General features: G+C 37.0%; 1 protein-coding gene across 3 annotated transcripts in view; it reads left to right on the top strand.

The window, feature by feature from the left end:
- NCBP1 (nuclear cap binding protein subunit 1) overlaps window positions 1–17,657 on the top strand; it is a 43,515-nt gene that overhangs the window by 2,401 nt on the left and 23,457 nt on the right. Inside the window, exons 2-8 of one of the 3 annotated variants that reach the window (XM_070431108.1) lie at window positions 7,446–7,534; window positions 8,086–8,186; window positions 10,324–10,480; window positions 11,212–11,319; window positions 11,759–11,880; window positions 13,082–13,151; window positions 13,643–13,858. In XM_070431108.1, coding sequence (XP_070287209.1) covers window positions 7,446–7,534; window positions 8,086–8,186; window positions 10,324–10,480; window positions 11,212–11,319; window positions 11,759–11,880; window positions 13,082–13,151; window positions 13,643–13,858 — 863 coding nt within the window. Of the gene's footprint in view, window positions 1–7,445; window positions 7,535–8,085; window positions 8,216–10,323; window positions 10,481–11,211; window positions 11,320–11,758; window positions 11,881–13,081; window positions 13,152–13,642; window positions 13,859–17,657 lie in introns of those variants that run through there. The other 2 variants (XM_070431110.1, XM_070431111.1) reach the window with 2 other exon arrangements.

The raw sequence follows: 17,657 nt of genomic DNA, 5'->3' as shown, positions 1-17,657 counted from the left end.
TTGGTTATTGGGATGCTGGCATAATTTTCTTGAGAGTTAGTTCTTTTAATACCAGCTGGCAACTAAATCATTGTCCATTCGGGTCTTGTTGCAAGAAACTCAGAAGTAAATTATGGAGTTACTTAATCAGAGTTTACTATGGCAAATAATTTAGTAATGGAGGGGCAGTTTATAGTCTTGGTTACTACACCAAATCTGGAACTTTTGTAAATTGCCACAATTTGTGTAATGATTAGCTAGGGCTTACCCTAACCAGTCATCTGAATCAAGTGTTTTATATACTTTTGTTTTAGTTGAACATCTATTAATTTTTTAAAAATTAAAAATATTAGAAGCTTAAATATTATCGTAGGTTATGTTATACTCATAAGCTGAGGTATAGTTTAATAGATACATCAGAGCATTTCTGGATTATTGTCAGCTCTTAATCAGGTACTGATTGCCATGACTTTCCATATACTTGATGAGATATAATCATTTATTCTACAAATATTCGACAGTTCCAAGCATTGTCCTAACTACAGTACTGGCAATATAGCAGTGAACAATGTAAAGATAGAAAACAAATCAAGTAAAATATAGTGTATCATATGACAATAAGTCACATAGGGAAAAATAAAACTAAGTAAAAAGGGCAGAGACTGCTGTGGGAAAGGAGTTGCTGTGTTTTCTATAGGTTGCTCAGGGAAAGCCTTTCCAAGAATGGCATCTTGCCCTCGCTGGTTTGGCTCAGTGGATAGAGTGTCACCCTGTGGACTGAAGGGTCCCAGGTTCAATTCTGATCAAGGGCACATGCCCAGGTTGCTGGCTTGTTCCCCAATTGAGGGTGTGCAGGAGGCAGCTGATCAATGATTCTCTCATCATTGATGTTCTGTCTCTCTCTTCCTCTTCCTTCCTCTCTGAAATCAATACAAATATATTATTTAAAAAACTTTAGAATGGGCATCCTTAGAAGGTAAGGGAGCAGACTAGATGGCTCTATGGGGGACAACAAATGCAAAGGCCTTAAGGCTAGTCGCTAGAACATTCCTGTCTTATTCACAAAACAGAAGGCCAGTGTAGCTGCTGCAGAGTGAGTGAGGGAGAGAGTTATAGGAGGTAAGATCAGATAAGTAGCAGAGGATCAGCTCATAGAAGTTGATTTTAAAATTGTATCTCTGTGTGGAGACTAAATTATCCAGGATCCAGGGAAACAGGAAACTATACCAACGAAGTTCACCTGTAGGTCAATTTATAAACAAGGAAAAAGAAGTCCAAGTGAAAATGTGTATGGATACTGGTCCAGTGCTAAATCTAACTTATTTCTTATTATCTCTTTAAGAGTATTTCTGAAGCTTTTCAGTTATTATAGGATATGCATAGGATAATAACTGTTCAGTACATTGTTTTGTTCTTTTAAGAAAGTATTTAGGTTGCCCATAATCTTAGCCAAAACCCCACATTAGCCCCATTTAAGCTACTTAGAATTAGATCCTCATTCTTTAGACTAATTGGTTTTTTCACTTAACTATCTATATATATAAAAGGCCAATATACTAAGTGTCCAACCATCCAGGTAATGACGTCACGTAGCAATGCCTGGCTTCACCTGGCTTCCTCTCCCTGGCGACTAGCCTCCTTGTTCCCCCTTTCTTCAGTCCAGGAACACAACTTGCTTTATAGCCAAGTGGAAACATTTCACACTGTAACCAAATGTCTGTGAAGCATTTTCACATGCTTCATCTCATTTGATCCTCACAGTAGTCCTGGAGTAGGTAGATAGGAGACTTGGTGGAATCCTATTTTCTTTTCATTAGCCAGAAAACAGAGATTTAGAAAGCTTAGAAACTTGACCCAACTGAAAAGAAGTAAGAAATTTTGGACCTTAAAAGTGACTTCAGGTTTTCTCACTGCGCAGAATATAGTCAAACACTGCTGCAGTTAAATATTTTACTCTGTTCTCCCTGTGTGATCTACAATAATAATCTGCTTCGTGTTGATATTTATTGCTGTGTTGCTGACAATTACTTGAAAGAGAAGTTGGGGTACTTCACTGGGCTGGAAAAAGTTTAGCTAAATCAGAAAGCAGGTCTAAATAAGCAAGTTTATTCTATATCTATAAAAGGCTAAGTTGACTTGGGCATGTGCAATACATATAAAGCTCTCACTGGCACCAATCGGACGCATGTGTTTCGATCTGTCATTGTCAATCGTGAATTTGGTTGACACTTCTATTATAGAGAAAGGGCAAATAACAATATATTTCTTATAATTAATTTCCTTTCAATGTGCATGAATTCATGCACCGGGCCTCTAGTCTTCTATATATATAAAAGGCTAAGTGTCTGTCTCACCAGTAGCTATGATGCTCACTGACCACCAGGAGGAAGACACTCAACGCAGGAGCTGCCATGACACATCCTGGCCATTTAAAAATAAACGGCACCACGGACCTGGTGCCGACAAACCAACACTCGGCTTCCCCCAAGTGGGAAAGAGGCCACCACCCCTGAGCAACACCCCACCAAAATCGCACCCAACACTGCCAAGACCCCATAGCACAAAATGCGGCCCACAGCCCAGCCCAGAAACGGTTGCTGTGGGCCCCGGGTAATGACGTCACATAGCAACGCCCGGCTTCCTCTCCCTAGCAACTAGCCTCCTTGAAGTTTCTTCAGTCCAGGAACATGACTTGATTTATAGCCAGGTACAAACATTTTACAGTTTAACCAAATGTTTGTGAAGCATTTTCACGTGCTTCATCTCATTTGATCCTCACAGAAGTCCTGGATAGTAGACTCGGTAGAATCCTATTTTCTTTTCATTAGCAAGACGTGAATAGCGATATTAAAATATTTCTTCTAATTAATTTCCTTTCAGTGTGCATGAATCCGTGCACCGGGACATTAGTAGAAAAATAAAATGAATAGAAGTAAAGGGATTTGTTACTTTCAGGAAAAGTATAGCTTGTTTCAGAAGTGATGGTTACCTCTGCTTTAAATCTGCAAGGTCAAGGTACTTTATTTTGCCCTATTTTGTAGGATTTTGTTACTTTACTTTCTCCTTTTACCTTGTTAGTTTTTTGTTTTTTTTTACTTTATGGATCTAAAACTTCTTATATCTAATTCTAAATAAGAATATAATGTATATTGCCGAACCGGTTTGGCTCAGTGGATAGAGCGTCAGCCTGCGGACTCAGGGGTCCCGGGTTCGATTCCGGTCAAGGGCATGTACCTTGGTTACAGGCACATCCCCACTGGGGGGCATGCAGGCGGCAGCTGATCAATCTCTCTCATCGATGTTTCTGGCTCTCTGTCCCTCTCCTTTCTTCTCTGTGGAAAATCAATAAAATATTTAAAAAAAAAAAAAAAAAAAAAAAAAAAAAAAAAAAAAGAATATAATGTATAGGACAACATATCCATATAAAATTAGAATCATCTTACAGGGGGAAAATTATTTGGTGTACCAAGATCCTTTTAGATGGGTTTAATAGAGACTTGCTACATCTGTTCTATACTAGCCAAGGGTGTCTGTGAGTGAAGTGGCAATATGTAACTTTAATTTACCTTGCAAAACTGCCACATAGTTACATTTTAATATAAAATCTATTCTTGCTTTGGGAGCTACCATAAATATGTTCGTTTGTTTTAAAATATATTTTTATTGATTTCAGTGAGGAAGGGAGAGGGAGAGATAGAGATAGAGATAGAGATAGAGATAGAGATAGAAACCTCAATGAAGGGCCCTGACCGGTTTGGCTCAGTGGATAGAGCGTCGGCCTGCGGACTCAAGGGTCCCGGGTTTGATTCCGGTCAAGGGCATGTACCTTGGTTGCAGGCACATCCCCAGTAGGGGGTGTGCAGGAGGCAGCTGACAGATGTTTCTCTCTCATCGATGTTTCTCACTCTCTATCCCTCTCCCTTCCTGTCTGTAAAAAATCAATAAAATATATTAAAAAAAAAAAAAGAAACCTCAATGAAGAGAATCATTGATCGGCTGCCTCCTGCATGCCCCCCACTGAGGATTGAGCTCACACCTGGACATGTATGTGCCCTGACTGGGAATCGAACAGTGAACCTCCTGGTTCATAGGTTAGTCGCTCAACCACTGAGCCATGCTACCCAAGCATAAATATGTTTTTTTGAGGGTATGTGAGGACATGTGTTGTAGTTCAGATATAGGACTGTGTACTTGCATTGTCTAGCTTTTCTTTGGAAGTCCTGCTTTCTGACCCTACAGCGTCATTTCCTCCTTTTCAAACTTACGAAAAGGGCAAGGAGGGTTGCTTTAAAAACCAGGGTATGATTTTAAACTGGTATGGGAATAAGCCAGCTGGACAGCTAATTTAGGGAAGTTGTGGAATAAAGGGTTGGCAAAGTAGGGCAGAAAGAAGAAAGCAGTGGTTAAAGTTTAAAACAACTAACTGCTCTCATTCAATTTTTCAGCCTGTACATACTCCCAACCTTATTGGAATCTGGTTCCAAGGAACACTATTAGCATTCTGCGTCCTAGAACAGAATTTTTCAACATCAGGCTGGGTTATTCTTTGTGGTTGAGAGTTGCCCTGTGCAATGTAGTATATTTAGCAGAATCCCTGGCCTCTACCCATTTGATACTAGAAACACTCCCCAAATTGTGATGACTAAAATTGTCTCCAGCAATTGTCAAACGACCCTTAGGGAGCAAAATCTCACCCAGTTGAGAACCACTGCTCTAGGAGAATGCTATTTTTAATATCCTGGCTAATAGCTTACATAAACACTGCATCAGATAGGCAACTTATATTCAATGAATGAATCCTAGAAATAGAAGACCTTTGAATGAAAGTTGGCTCTTCAGATAGTGGAACCTTTATAGATCTTATGACTTAGATTTGATGTATACTTAAGATTCAAGGTGATGCCCTAGCTGGTTTGGCTCAGTGGTTAGCCTGTGGACTGAAGGGTTGTGGATTCGATTCCGGTCAAGGGCACATACCTCCAGTTGCAGGCTCAATCTACTGGGAGGCAACCAGTTGATGTCTCATATCGATGTTTCTCTCTCTCTGTGTGTCTCCCCATCCCTTCCATTCTCTCTAAAAAATCAATGGAAGAAATATCCTTGGGTGAGGATTAACCAAAACAATCAAGGTCACTGATCTCAGAATGCCACACATGTCCACAACTTTACACAGGAAGATGTCTCCAAGAATATCTCTCAGCTGTCATACTGCATGCATGTTGTATTTCTTATGGCATTATCCCTTCAAAACTGTATTCAGTGGTTTTTTAAGCCAGATCATAATGATAACTAAGGAGTGGAGGAGTCAAGACACAGAGTGCTTTACCATGTGGCCTTTACATCTGGTCCTACCTGGATAGTAACAGATTGCTTTTATTCAGCATAACATTTAAGTGGTATGCAAAACAAAGATCATTTCAGTCATTGGAGCAACTTAACACCCCATGCTTCGAATAGCCAAATGCTGTATTTTATGATAATCACCATATATTTCAAGCCAAATGGTCCCATGGCAAGTGAACTTTGTAAAAATGGCTTAGTTCTTTAGGCCGTACAAGTCTGGAGAAGATTGAAGTTATGTATAACTTGCTTCTGGGTAACCCTATATCCAACTGCAGATTTTCATTATTAATACAGATCCCCAGCACAGTTACAGACTACTGCTCCCTTGTCTACATGCTATCCTAATAATCTAATTGTTGGAAGTCCAAAATTAAATTATAACCCAGTTGGTGTGGCTCAGCAGTTGAGCAACAACCCAGGAGGAACTAAGAGGTCACTGGTTCAATTTTGGTCAGGGCATATGCTGGGATTGCAGGCTTGATCCCAGGTGGGGAGTGTGCAGGAGGCAGCAGATTGATGATGTTTCTATCTCTCTAGCCTTCTCCCTTCCTCACACTAAAAATCAATAAAAATATTAAAAAAAATTTTTTTAATTATATTGGGAGACTAGCCAGCATCATGTACCATACTTAGCAATATTAGTTTTAAATTTTTTAAGTGTATGTTATTCCGCAAAAGGATATGAGGTCAGTATGTTATGGTTTCATTTTAATTCTCACCCAAGGATGTTTTATTGATTCTTAGAAATGAAGGGGGGGTGGGGGAGAGAGAGAAACTTCAATCAGTTGCCTCCTGTACACGCCCCAACCAGGGAATCAAACCTTCAACCCAGGCATGTGCTCTGACCCCATCAAACTGCAAACTTTTGGTGCACGGGATGACACTCCACCAAACTGAGCCTCCTGGCCAGGGCCGTATGTTAGTTTTAAACAAAATAGTAAGAGATCACTAACAGCAAGAGTCTGAACAGTAGACAGTCCAGTGCTTAAGGTTGATGATTTGTAGCACAGCTTCATTCAACTTGAATTCTTTAGCAACTGAAAGGACAGATAGATAAAATATATTTTACTAATTTCAGAGAGGAAGTGAGAGGGAGAGAAAGATGGAAACATCAATGATGAGAGAGAATCATTGATCAGCTGCCTCCTGCATGTCCCACACCTATGATCAAGCCCATAATCTGGGCATATGCGCTGGCCGGGAATTGAATAGTGACTTCCTGGTTCATGAGTCAGTGCTCAACCACTGAGCATCACCGGCCAGGCTGGAAGATTTTCTTTTAAGCTTCTTTAAAGAATCCTTTTATTCCACAAAAGGATGTGAGGTTTTTTGAACATAATAGGATCAATAGTTAAAGCAGGGAATTATAAAACGCATGCTTTTCCCCCACCAATTATTTGGTAGAGTGCTGAGGACTTTCTTTGAGCATATATGTCTAATTGTAATTCCCATTGCTTGGAGTAAACTGTACCTTAGTGTGCTGCATGGTCTACAGAACCAAAACTATTAATTGAAGAATGAGGAGCTCAGATGCTTGTAAAGCTTGTGAGGAATTCTAATGTTTTATTCTCCTTTTCTCATCTATTGAAGTTTTCCTCTTCATACCTAATATAAAAGCTTTATTTTCTAATGAAGTCTTTCCAAAGCTTCAGTTTGGTTTTGCACCATATTTTATCAGTTTACATAATAATTTTATTATGACAATGAGTATTCCTAACACTAACAGGTTTTAAGAATAGGCAATTGAGGAACAATAAACAACTCAAATGTAAAGAAGGGAAGTAGCAGTACATGATGTTAGAGAGTGCTCTGCCAGTGGATAGCACCATTCCTGTCCATCCACAGAAATGCAGAGGGCTGCTGCATTCATCACTTGTGGGGCACCTTTTACACAAAATTTAACATAAATAATGCCTCCTAGAATTTATAGTAGCCCTGGGTATGGAGACTGTTGGTTAACTAGCAAAATTTGAGAAGTGGAGGGTCAGTTAAGAGTTTTTACTGTATGTAAAAAGTGGGGCTTCTGGTAGAAAAGAGACTATAGTATAGCATTTAAAAAGTTAAATGAAATTTGTGACAGTGAATTTATCATGGAATGTTAACTTTTTATGTTGTTGAAACAGGGGGACCAACTCACAAAAGGAGAAAGACCTCTGATGCAAATGAAACTGAAGATCATTTGGAATCCTTAATATGCAAAGTAGGAGAAAAGGTATGCACCAAAATAGGTACAAACTGTGATGGGCTAGGGTTGTAGTTGACAGTACTTTGATTAATTTCATCAGCTGCAAGCTTTGATGGTCTGTTTTAGGCACAGCTTGTATTGCCATGCCTCTGTATCCCAGAGTATGCGCATCAAAAACATTGGGATGCAGATAATTGAGAATAAATGTTTTTAGCACTTTTCATAGAATATGAGTCACAAGATGTTTTAGGGAATAGTCTCTCAGTTTATAAATGAAGAGCCAAATAAATCCTGGTAATTCACCCAGTGTTATATAGTAAGTGAATTAGAGAGAGAGAATAGAGCTGTGATGTCCTCATTTCTAATATTCTGCTGTCTTAGACTGCTTACTTTTAAATTTTCACTCATTCACTTTTCATGGATTTCTAAAAAACAGTAACTACCTGAATTGATTTATATTAAACCTGTCTTAGTGCCTTGTGTGTGTAAGACTTTAACTTTTTTTATGATCATCTAGAAAATTTTAACTTACTACTTGCTAAGTACTTGACAGATTTGTAATATGCTGTCCTCCACAGAGTGCCTGCTCTTTGGAGAGCAACCTAGAAGGCTTGGCTGGTGTTTTGGAAGCTGACATTCCTAACTACAAGAGCAAGATCTTACGGCTTCTTTGTACAGTGTATGTATGCAAAAGATTTATGAATCCAGGTGATAATGTATTATCTACTCTTAAATGCTTTGGGAAATGTTAAAAAATGTGTTTATGTTCTGTATGTGATCAGTTTTCCTTCTATTGGGGAATTTGTACAAATGAAATGACCTGTGGCCCTTTGGTTAACTCTTTTTTTCAGAAATAGATAGAACTAAAATTGAGCATTTTCCTTATGTTTCGTTTCTTGCAACCTGAGAATCATTTGAGTTGACTTTATTTAAGTGAGAAAGTAGATACTTTCACATTTAGAGATTTTCTTTTAAGCATGTACATTTAAATATATATAACAGAATTTAACTTGTATTTTACCAAACAAATTTGAGAATTAAAGTAATTCTTGGAAGCCTGAGAAGCTTTTGAAGTATTATTAGGCATCATCTTTCTGAGTTAGATTAGCTAGAACAAGTATCAGCATTTAATTTGTGAGGAAATTAAAGTGAGAAAAGTCTAACGTGGAATCATGAAACAGTCTGTCTTAGTGGTGGAATTAGCAACCTAGAATTTCTCAGCTCTCAAATAGAGTGAATTGCATGCCTTGAAAGTAGTAGCTATGACTTCTGGATTAAGGGGATCTTTGTACTTTGTATGAAACTAGAGGCCCGATGCACGAACTCTGCCTCTGCCTCTGACTCCACCTACCGTGGCTTGGTCTGGAAGGACCTCCGGAAGGACATCCAGTCTAATTAGCATATTATGCTTTTATTATTATAGATTATAAATTATCTAGGTATTCTTGAATTATGAAGATGATTTATAAGTTGTCATTTCAGTTATTTTAAAATGTTTTTAATGCTTAAAGCTCTTTTTTTTTAATTTAAAAAATGTATATACAGCCCTAGCTGGTTTAGCTCAGTGGATAGAGTGTCAGCTTGTGGACTGAAGGGTCCCAGGTTCGATTCTGGTCAAGGGCACATGCCCGGGTTGCAGGTTCGATCTCCTGCAGGGGACATGCAGGAAGCAGCCAATCAATGATTCTCTCTCATCATTGATGTTTCTCTCTCCCTCTTCCTTCCTCTCTGAAATCAATAAAAATATATTTTTTAAAAATGTACATACAAATTAAAGCTGTCAGTGTTTTTCATTTAACCTCTCATAAAGTAAAAATAATTTCAATTATAATTTTTCAAAGGAATCCGGTTAGCATTTAGGAAGGTATGTTCTTGGACTAAGAAACTAAGAAAAATCAGTTTGCTGTAGTTACCCATAAGATGTCTTCCATTTTGCAAGCATTTGTTAGAATGGAGTAGATTTCTGCTTAGACTCAGATGAGTCATGACCTTTTTAGGAGTGCAGGGATTACTGTCAATGGAAGGATTTTTTTTTTCTTAACCTAAATTGCCCTTCTCTGCTAGGTACCTTAGAAAAACAGAATAAAATAGATGAGAATCTGAATGATCATGAGTTCCTATTTGCTTTTCTTTTTTAGCTAATTTCTAAAGGCTGCCTAAATTAGGAAGTAACATTTGCTTTTTCCTAATTTATTATTGTAATCCTCTTCTTTTCAAATAACTTTAATGAAAATTAACACACTTGGAGAAAACAAACTGGGATATAAAGAACTTTCCTATATCAGAGTACCATTTTAAAATTTCAATAATTTAACAGAAGCTTGATTGAAACTAGTTTTAGTTCTGAATAGTGTTTCTAAAAATGGAATTCTGATCTTATGTCATTTGGTTAGCTAAGTTTAGAAATGCTGAATCTCCCCCTTAATGATTCTGCATTAAAGAAACTTGTTTGACCTGGTATTTCCCAGGTATTTTACCATGAAAACTGTTTTGTATGGAATTGCTATTCAGTTCCACTAAAAATGTTGGACTAAAAACTGGTTACATATTTTTTCTGTTTGGTAACTTCATAATTCTAGTGCATTACTTTTTTAACTCTTGGATTAACTAATTAGAATTAAAATGAAAAATTATAGGGGCCATGTCAGCAACTCTTCTCAATATTTATGCCTTTTCTGAAGAAGTTTTGAAAACGGCCAGAAGTAATCCTGTTTCCAAGTTCATAAAATGATAAAAGGTTTATGTAATACAAAATCCAGCAACTTGACATAATGCTTATTTTGGGGTTTTCTTCTTGTACTGGGTTTTCAAATCAGTGCACGTCTGTTACCTGAGAAGTTGACAATTTATACAACATTAGTTGGATTGCTGAATGCCAGGAATTACAACTTTGGTGGAGAATTTGTAGAAGCCATGATTCGTCAACTTAAAGAATCTTTGAAAGCAAACAATTATAATGAAGCTGTGTATTTGGTAAGTTTTATAGGTGTTTTTTTTGGGGGGGGGGTATTTTTTGTTTATTTGTTTTTGGTATATTAAGACAGGGATGGAGGTGAACTACAATCAAATAATTCGTCCTTTCTCTTGAAATACAGTTCCACGCTCATCACAATAACTGCTCTTTTGAAACTATTCTCATTAAAGGTACCACAGAGTTCATTACCAAGTCCAATGGTTTCTTAATCCTAGTTCTTCTCTCTGTAATATGGGATTCTTTACATCTGTTGGTTTTTGCAGCACCACAGCGAAATAAAAAAGATTATACATTGAAGAAGCTAGAATATCACAGTCTAGGTTCTTAGTATTAGTATAGAATGGAAACCTATAAATGCACAGATTCCTGTCCTTCATAAGATCTCAGTCACAATTACTCAGCTCTGCTATTGTAGCACAGAAGCAACCATAGACAATATGTAAACACATGAGTATGACTGTGTTCAGTAAACATTTGTGGATACTGAAATTTAATTTTATATAATTTATATAAGTCAAAGTATTGTTTTGGATCTTTTTCAAGCATTTAAATATGTAAAAGTTACTCTTAATCCATAGGCTATGAAAGAAACAAAAAATCATACATAAAAACAGACTAGATTAGGCCCTTGGGCTCGAGTTTTTCAGACCTGTGGCTTGCACCTTCCAAGTTTGTTTTGTAATTATTATAAGGGACATTTCAATTTAGTAGAAATTGTTTCCTCCAACAGGTTCGTTTTTTATCTGATCTTGTGAATTGTCACGTCATTGCAGCCCCATCAATGGTTGCTATGTTTGAAAATTTTGTAAGCGTAACTCAGGAAGAGGATGTACCTCAGGTAAGAAAACTCCGTATGTTGAGTTTTGTCCATATAGTACCAGGAATTTTTGACTGGTAACCCTTTTAAAATAATGTTTTTAATGCTTATAGCTCATTTTTTTAATTTAAAAAATGTACATACCAGTTGAAGCTGTCAGTGGTTTTCATTTTAACCTCTCAAAGTAAAAACACCTTACTTAAAAAAACAGATAATAGATTATCATGCTATAAATTCTTAATATCTAAAAGTTAAGTCAACTAGTATTCTGATAGGTTCTTATGACCTCTTATGTTAAATGATTCTGTCTAGTAAAACTAAAATGTCTAGAAATGCTCTGAATGAGACAGATGTCTTAAGTCCTGTTAAATAGCTTTCACGGAATTTCATTCAAGAATACAATATGAATGAAAATTAACTAGCATATATTTTAAACTTACCTTTTAAAAAAATTCTTTAGGTGCGACGGGATTGGTATGTGTACGCATTTCTGTCATCTTTGCCCTGGGTTGGAAAGGAATTGTATGAGAAGAAAGATGCAGAGATGGACCGCATCTTTGCCAACACCGAAAGCTATCTTAAGTAAGGGCACAATTCATAGTTCTCTTTGTTTAAGTAAACAATATCTTCCTGATAGCATAAATGTTTTATGTGTTATCTGCTTTAGTAATAGTAATACCATTTGAATGGCATTTCTCAAAAATAAGCTGTGGTGTTTCCTAAAGCTTTCTCTAGGTAATCTCATACCCCTACTGTTGTAAACTTCATTGGAGCAAATGAGTTGGTAACATAGCTGCTTTTAAGCTACTCTTGTACATATTGCAAAAGCATAAAACATCTCAACACAGTGGTTCCAGATACTAATGTGCCTAAGAATTACCTGTGGTACTTGAATATGCTCTAAACCCAGCCCCCAGACCTACTGACTCAATATTTTAGAGGTTTGGACATCTTTACTATTAATTGATTTCACAGTGGAGAACATACTACAATGTGCAGTAGTACAATGTAGGCATTTTAGGTAGGTAAATCCTAAACCAAGTCCTTATAACAGTGGTCCTTAGCCTTTAATACTAATAATAGGACTTATTAGTAAACTTAGGCTTTATTACTTGGTAGGTAGGTACTTGATTTGTGCCCCTTACGTTTTTCAAAATATGTTTGTTACAAGTTTCATTTTCTGTCTGTTCATAGATATTTCTTTGGATATTGTTAATATCTACTTAGTCGGTTACAAATAAAGCTAAAAGAAGTCTAAAGATAGAAATCTGCTTTTTTATCATATTAAGCTGCCTTTAAATGTCAGATTTTGAAAATGTTTTTATATTTTTGAAAAGTTGTACTGGTCTTCTTAAAAAATGTGGATGTTTGCCAAAGAATAAAAACTAAAATGTATGAATATTCTAGCCCTTCTCCCCTTTTTATCTATATGGTCGTCCAATATGCACACTGTTCTTTACTTGTTTCCCCGCCCTTTAATATAACTTGGGATTTTTTGCATAAACACATATAGCTCTAGCTCATTCTTCTTAATAGTTGTATAATATTCCACTCTTTTAATGTGCCATAATTTCTTTAACTAGTTACAAGTTGGAGATATTTAGGTTAATTCCAGTCTCTTGCATTATGAACAAACGTTTCAATGAATATCCTTGTACAGATGTCTTTGTATACATCTGCAAATATATTTGTGGGAGACATGAATTCTTAGAAATGGCATTGCAACTGAACATCTTTCCATGTTTTTAAAAACCTAAATAATAGATTTTCATTTTATCTTTAGAAGACGCCAAAAGACTCATGTGCCCATGTTACAAGTGTGGACTGCTGACAAACCACATCCACAAGAAGAGGTAAATTAATTTCAGTCTCTTGAAATATAGGCACAATCAGCTCTTGAGTAGATTTTTATCTCTGTGATTATTCAGGTCATTCCATTTATATACCTTAGCTAGGTTTCCACATTTCCTATCAGGGGCCCACCTCCTCATAGCCCTAGGCATATAGTAGATATTTAATAAATGTTAGAATGTAATTGAAACATTATTGAATCATTGCCTGTTCTGGAGAATTGCAAGTATCATACAGTTGACTTCTTTTTTTTTTCTTTTCTTAAATGCCCAATTTGAAGAACATAAGGGGTAACAGCTTCAGACAGATATTGACTTTATAACATCATTAAAACAAAAACAGCACCATTCCTTTGTACTATATTTAATTGAAAATTAGCTTACTTCTCTGTACCCTATATTTTAGAAGTAGTGATTATTGGTTTTGTCTACTGAACATGTTATTTCTTCTAGCCTCCAAATATATATTAATTATTAAAAATTAATGTCTTTAGTATTTAGATTGCCTGTGGGCCCAGATTCAGAAATTGAAAAAGGATCGCTGGCAGGAGCGGCACATCCTAAGACCTTATCTTGCCTTTGACAGCATCCTGTGTGAAGCATTGCAGCACAATTTGCCTCCTTTTACACCACCTCCTCACACTGAGGATTCAGTGTACCCAATGCCAAGGGTCATCTTTAGAATGTTTGATTACACGGATGATCCTGAGGTATGTGACCAATTAAAAGTTCCTGTCAAAGGGCCTGTGTTGCATTGTATTTATGGTTTAATCGTATTTGAATTATGCCTGTGATACATTTTAAATTTGAGTTTATTATCTAAGAGGGTATATAGCAATGAAGTTAATAGTTTAATTCAATGAATGTTATCACTTCATTATGCAAGAAATTATATTTAGCATGTCTATATAGATTAAGAGACAGCACAGTGTGTAATTTAAGAAAATAAATTTAAGCCCTGGCCAGGTAGCTCAGTTGGTTGAAGCATTGTCCCTGTACCCAAAAAAGGCTACAGGTTTGATTCTGATTAGGGCACGTGCCCAAGTTTCGAGTTCAATCCCTGGTCGGCATTACGGGTGGCAACCAGTCGATGTTTTTCTCTCACATAGATGTTTCTCTCTCTCCCTTCCTCTCTAAAAATCAATAAAAAAACATGTCCTTGGGTGAGGATTAAAAAAAGAGAGTAAGTTTGAGAACCAGATTGGTTTGTGTTTCAGTCCTGGTTTAGTCATATCCTAGCTGTGTGATCTTAGATGAGTTAGTTACCACTTTATCTCAGTTTCCTAACGGAATAATAATAGTAGTGTTAAATAAAGTTGTAAGAGGATTAAGTTATTAATAAACATAACATGAATAGAACAGAATGCAATAAATTATGAACGCTCAGCCCTAACCGGTTTGGCTCAGTGGATGGAGCATCGGCCTGCGAACTGAAAGGTCCCAGGTTCGATTACGGTCAAGGGCGTGTACCTTGGTTGCGGGCACAACCCCAGTGGGAGGTGTGCAGGAGGCAGCTGATCGATGTTTCTCTCTCATTGATGTTTCTAACTCTCTATCCCTCTCCCTTCCTCTCTGTAAAAAACCAATAAAATGTATTTTTTTAAAAAATTATGAACGCTCAATAATTTTATCTACTATTTCCTCTTTTTTTAAAATCCTCACCCAAGGATATGTTTATTGATTTTAGAGTGAGGGGAAGGGAGAGAGAGTGACATCGATCGATTGCCTCCCATACATAGCCCGTAGGCCTGACTGGGAATCAACTCACTACCTTTTTGATATACAAGATGATGCTCCAATCAATTGAGCCACCTGGCTGGGGCACTAACTATTATTTTTAATAAGACTATTTTTCAAGAAAAATACCCAGTTTTAGAGATCATTCATCTTTCTCTAATCCTACACTTTTTAAAAAATAATTAAAAAACCCTGACGGTGAGTATAAGCTGACTTTATAGTTTGAAACATGTATTTTTTATTATGATGTCAAGTTGTTGGCAACCATTATACTTGAGCAATTAAGAAAATGTATACTTTTAATATTGACATTTAGTATGAAAATTTACATTGTGACTATGCTTTAATTATTTTATACTTCTGCATTTGAACTTTAATATCCAAGCCATGGGCACAGTTATTACTAGATTCGTACTAAAAACTCAAGTGGCTTGCCCTAACTGGTTTGGCTCAGTGGATAGAGCATCAGCCTGCAGACTCAAGGGTCCCAGGTTCTATTCTGGTCAATGGCATGTACCTTGGTTGCAGGCGCATCCCCAGTGGGAGTGTGCAGGAGGCAGCTAATGGATGTTTTTCTCTCATGGATGTTTCTAACTCTATCCCGCTCCCTTCCTCTCTGTAAAAAATCAATAAAATAAAAAAATAAAAAACTCAAGTGGCTGAAGTACCATACCTGTTGCTTAGTGCATGATTTTCAACCAGTGTGCCACAAGCATTTTTAAAATATGCATTACCTGACTAGTCATGAGCACTGACCTTTTTCCCCTTGGATTGTCAAATTTAAAAAATGACAATAGCCAACACAATAGTAGCTGTCTAGTGCAGTGATGGCAAACCTTTTGAGCACGGTGTGTCAGCATTTTGAAAAACCCTAACTTAACTCTGGTGCCGTGTCACATATAGAAATTTTTTGCTATTTGCAATCATAGTAAAAATATATTTTTGATATTTATTTTATATATATAAATGCCATTTAACAGAAAAATCAACCAGAAAAATGAGTTCGCGTGTCACCTGTGACACGCGTGTCATAGGTTCGCCATCACTGGTCTAGTGTGAATGAAACTGAATTATAACTCTTAAAATTTGTTGTCAGATCAGCCAAAAAATATACTTTTTGGTGTGCTGCAGAATTTTAATAATTAGTTATATGTGCCATGAGACAAAAAAGGTTAAAAATCGCTGGCTTAGTGCATCCCAGTCAGCATAGATCAGAATTTCTCAGGCTCAACTCAACTAGGCTAGATAATTCTTTGTTGTGGGGCTCTGTCCTGTGAATTGTAGGATGCTTAGCAGCATCCCTGGCCCCTACCTTCTAATTACTAGTAGCATTTAGTGGCTAAATGCCAATTGTGACAACCAAAAATGTCTCCAGCCATTGCCAGATGTCTTCTTAGGGGCACAATTGCCCCAGTTGAGAACCATTGGCATATGAACCAGTATTACCACCTAAGGTCAAACTTGAATTTTCTTTCTCCTACCATAAATGGCTAATGACCGGTGAAAATTTGAAATATGTAAAATCAAACTTGGAGTAAAAAGTTGTCAGATAGCCGAAACCTATTTGGCTCAGTGGATAGAGCATCGGCCTGCGGACTGAAAGGTCCCATGTTCGATTCCGGTCAAGGGCATGTACCTGGGTTGCGCGCACATCCCCAGTAGGAGATGTGCAGGAGGCAGCTGATCGATGTTTCTCTCTCATCGATGTTTCTAACTCTCTATCTCTCTCTCCCTTCCTCTCTGTAAAAAATCAATAAAATATATTTAAAAAAAAAAAAAGTTGTCAGATAATTGGTTATGTTTTTGAAGCTAACAGTTTGCAACCCACTTTGCCTATCTATAATAATCTATAATAATAAAAGCACAATATGCTAATTAGACCAGACATCCTTCCAGATGAAGCTGGGGCTGCAAGGGAAGCCCAGGTCCCAGGTGCCAGAGGGAAGCTGGTGTTGGCAGCTAGGGGAAGGAAGGCCTACTCTTGCAGGAATTTCGTGCATTGGGCCTCTAGTCTATAATAATAAAAGGGTAATATGCTAATTAGACCAGACAGCCAAACAACCTTCCAGATGTCCTTCCGGATGACCTTCTGGATAAAGCTGGGGCTGCGAGGGCTGAGCCCCTTGCACGAATTTCATGCATTGGGCCTCTAGTCTTTAATAATAAAAACGTAATATGCAAGTCGACCAAACGGCCGAACAGCAGAACAACCATCCGGACAACCTCCTGGACGAAGCCAGAGCTGTGAGGGCCGAGGAAGCCAGGGCTGCTAAAGGCTACTCTTGCACGAATTTTGTGCATCGGGCCTCTGGTATTACATATATAGTAAAATGCTTTTGGCCAGCATATTATGTAATGGTTTAATTTAGTATGTCTAATTGAAAGTCTAATTTACATTTAAGACTGCTGGAATCTTTGTGATTCAGTATTTATTTGTGCAAGGGGAACTGGAATGGGACCTCAGAATTTGTTTTGCCTGTACTGTTTACACTTAATTGATGTTGTCTCTTTAATGTGCCCAGAAGAGCATAAAATACGAAAGAACTGTTCTCAAAAGGAAGAGGATTTGGGTGTTTTTGTTCTGGCCTTTGGGGGAAAGAAAAGTTTATGTAAAAAAAAAAAAAAAATTATAGAGATTAAGAGTCTATAATAGTAAATAATAAACTCTTTGAACCTATTTGTTATGCATGTACTTTTATAAAAATTTAAACAATATGTACATAATGTTTTTTAACCTTTTTAAAAACAATATAATGTGGCTATCTTACAATG

The sequence above is a fragment of the Myotis yumanensis genome, unplaced genomic scaffold (genome assembly GCF_028538775.1).
Source record: "Myotis yumanensis isolate MYYU_CA2020_CCGP unplaced genomic scaffold, mMyoYum1.0.hap1 SCAF_12, whole genome shotgun sequence".
Classification (NCBI taxonomy): domain Eukaryota; kingdom Metazoa; phylum Chordata; class Mammalia; order Chiroptera; family Vespertilionidae; genus Myotis; species Myotis yumanensis.
Note: the sequence above shows the minus strand (reverse complement) of the source record. Positions and strands in the feature narration are given on the sequence as shown.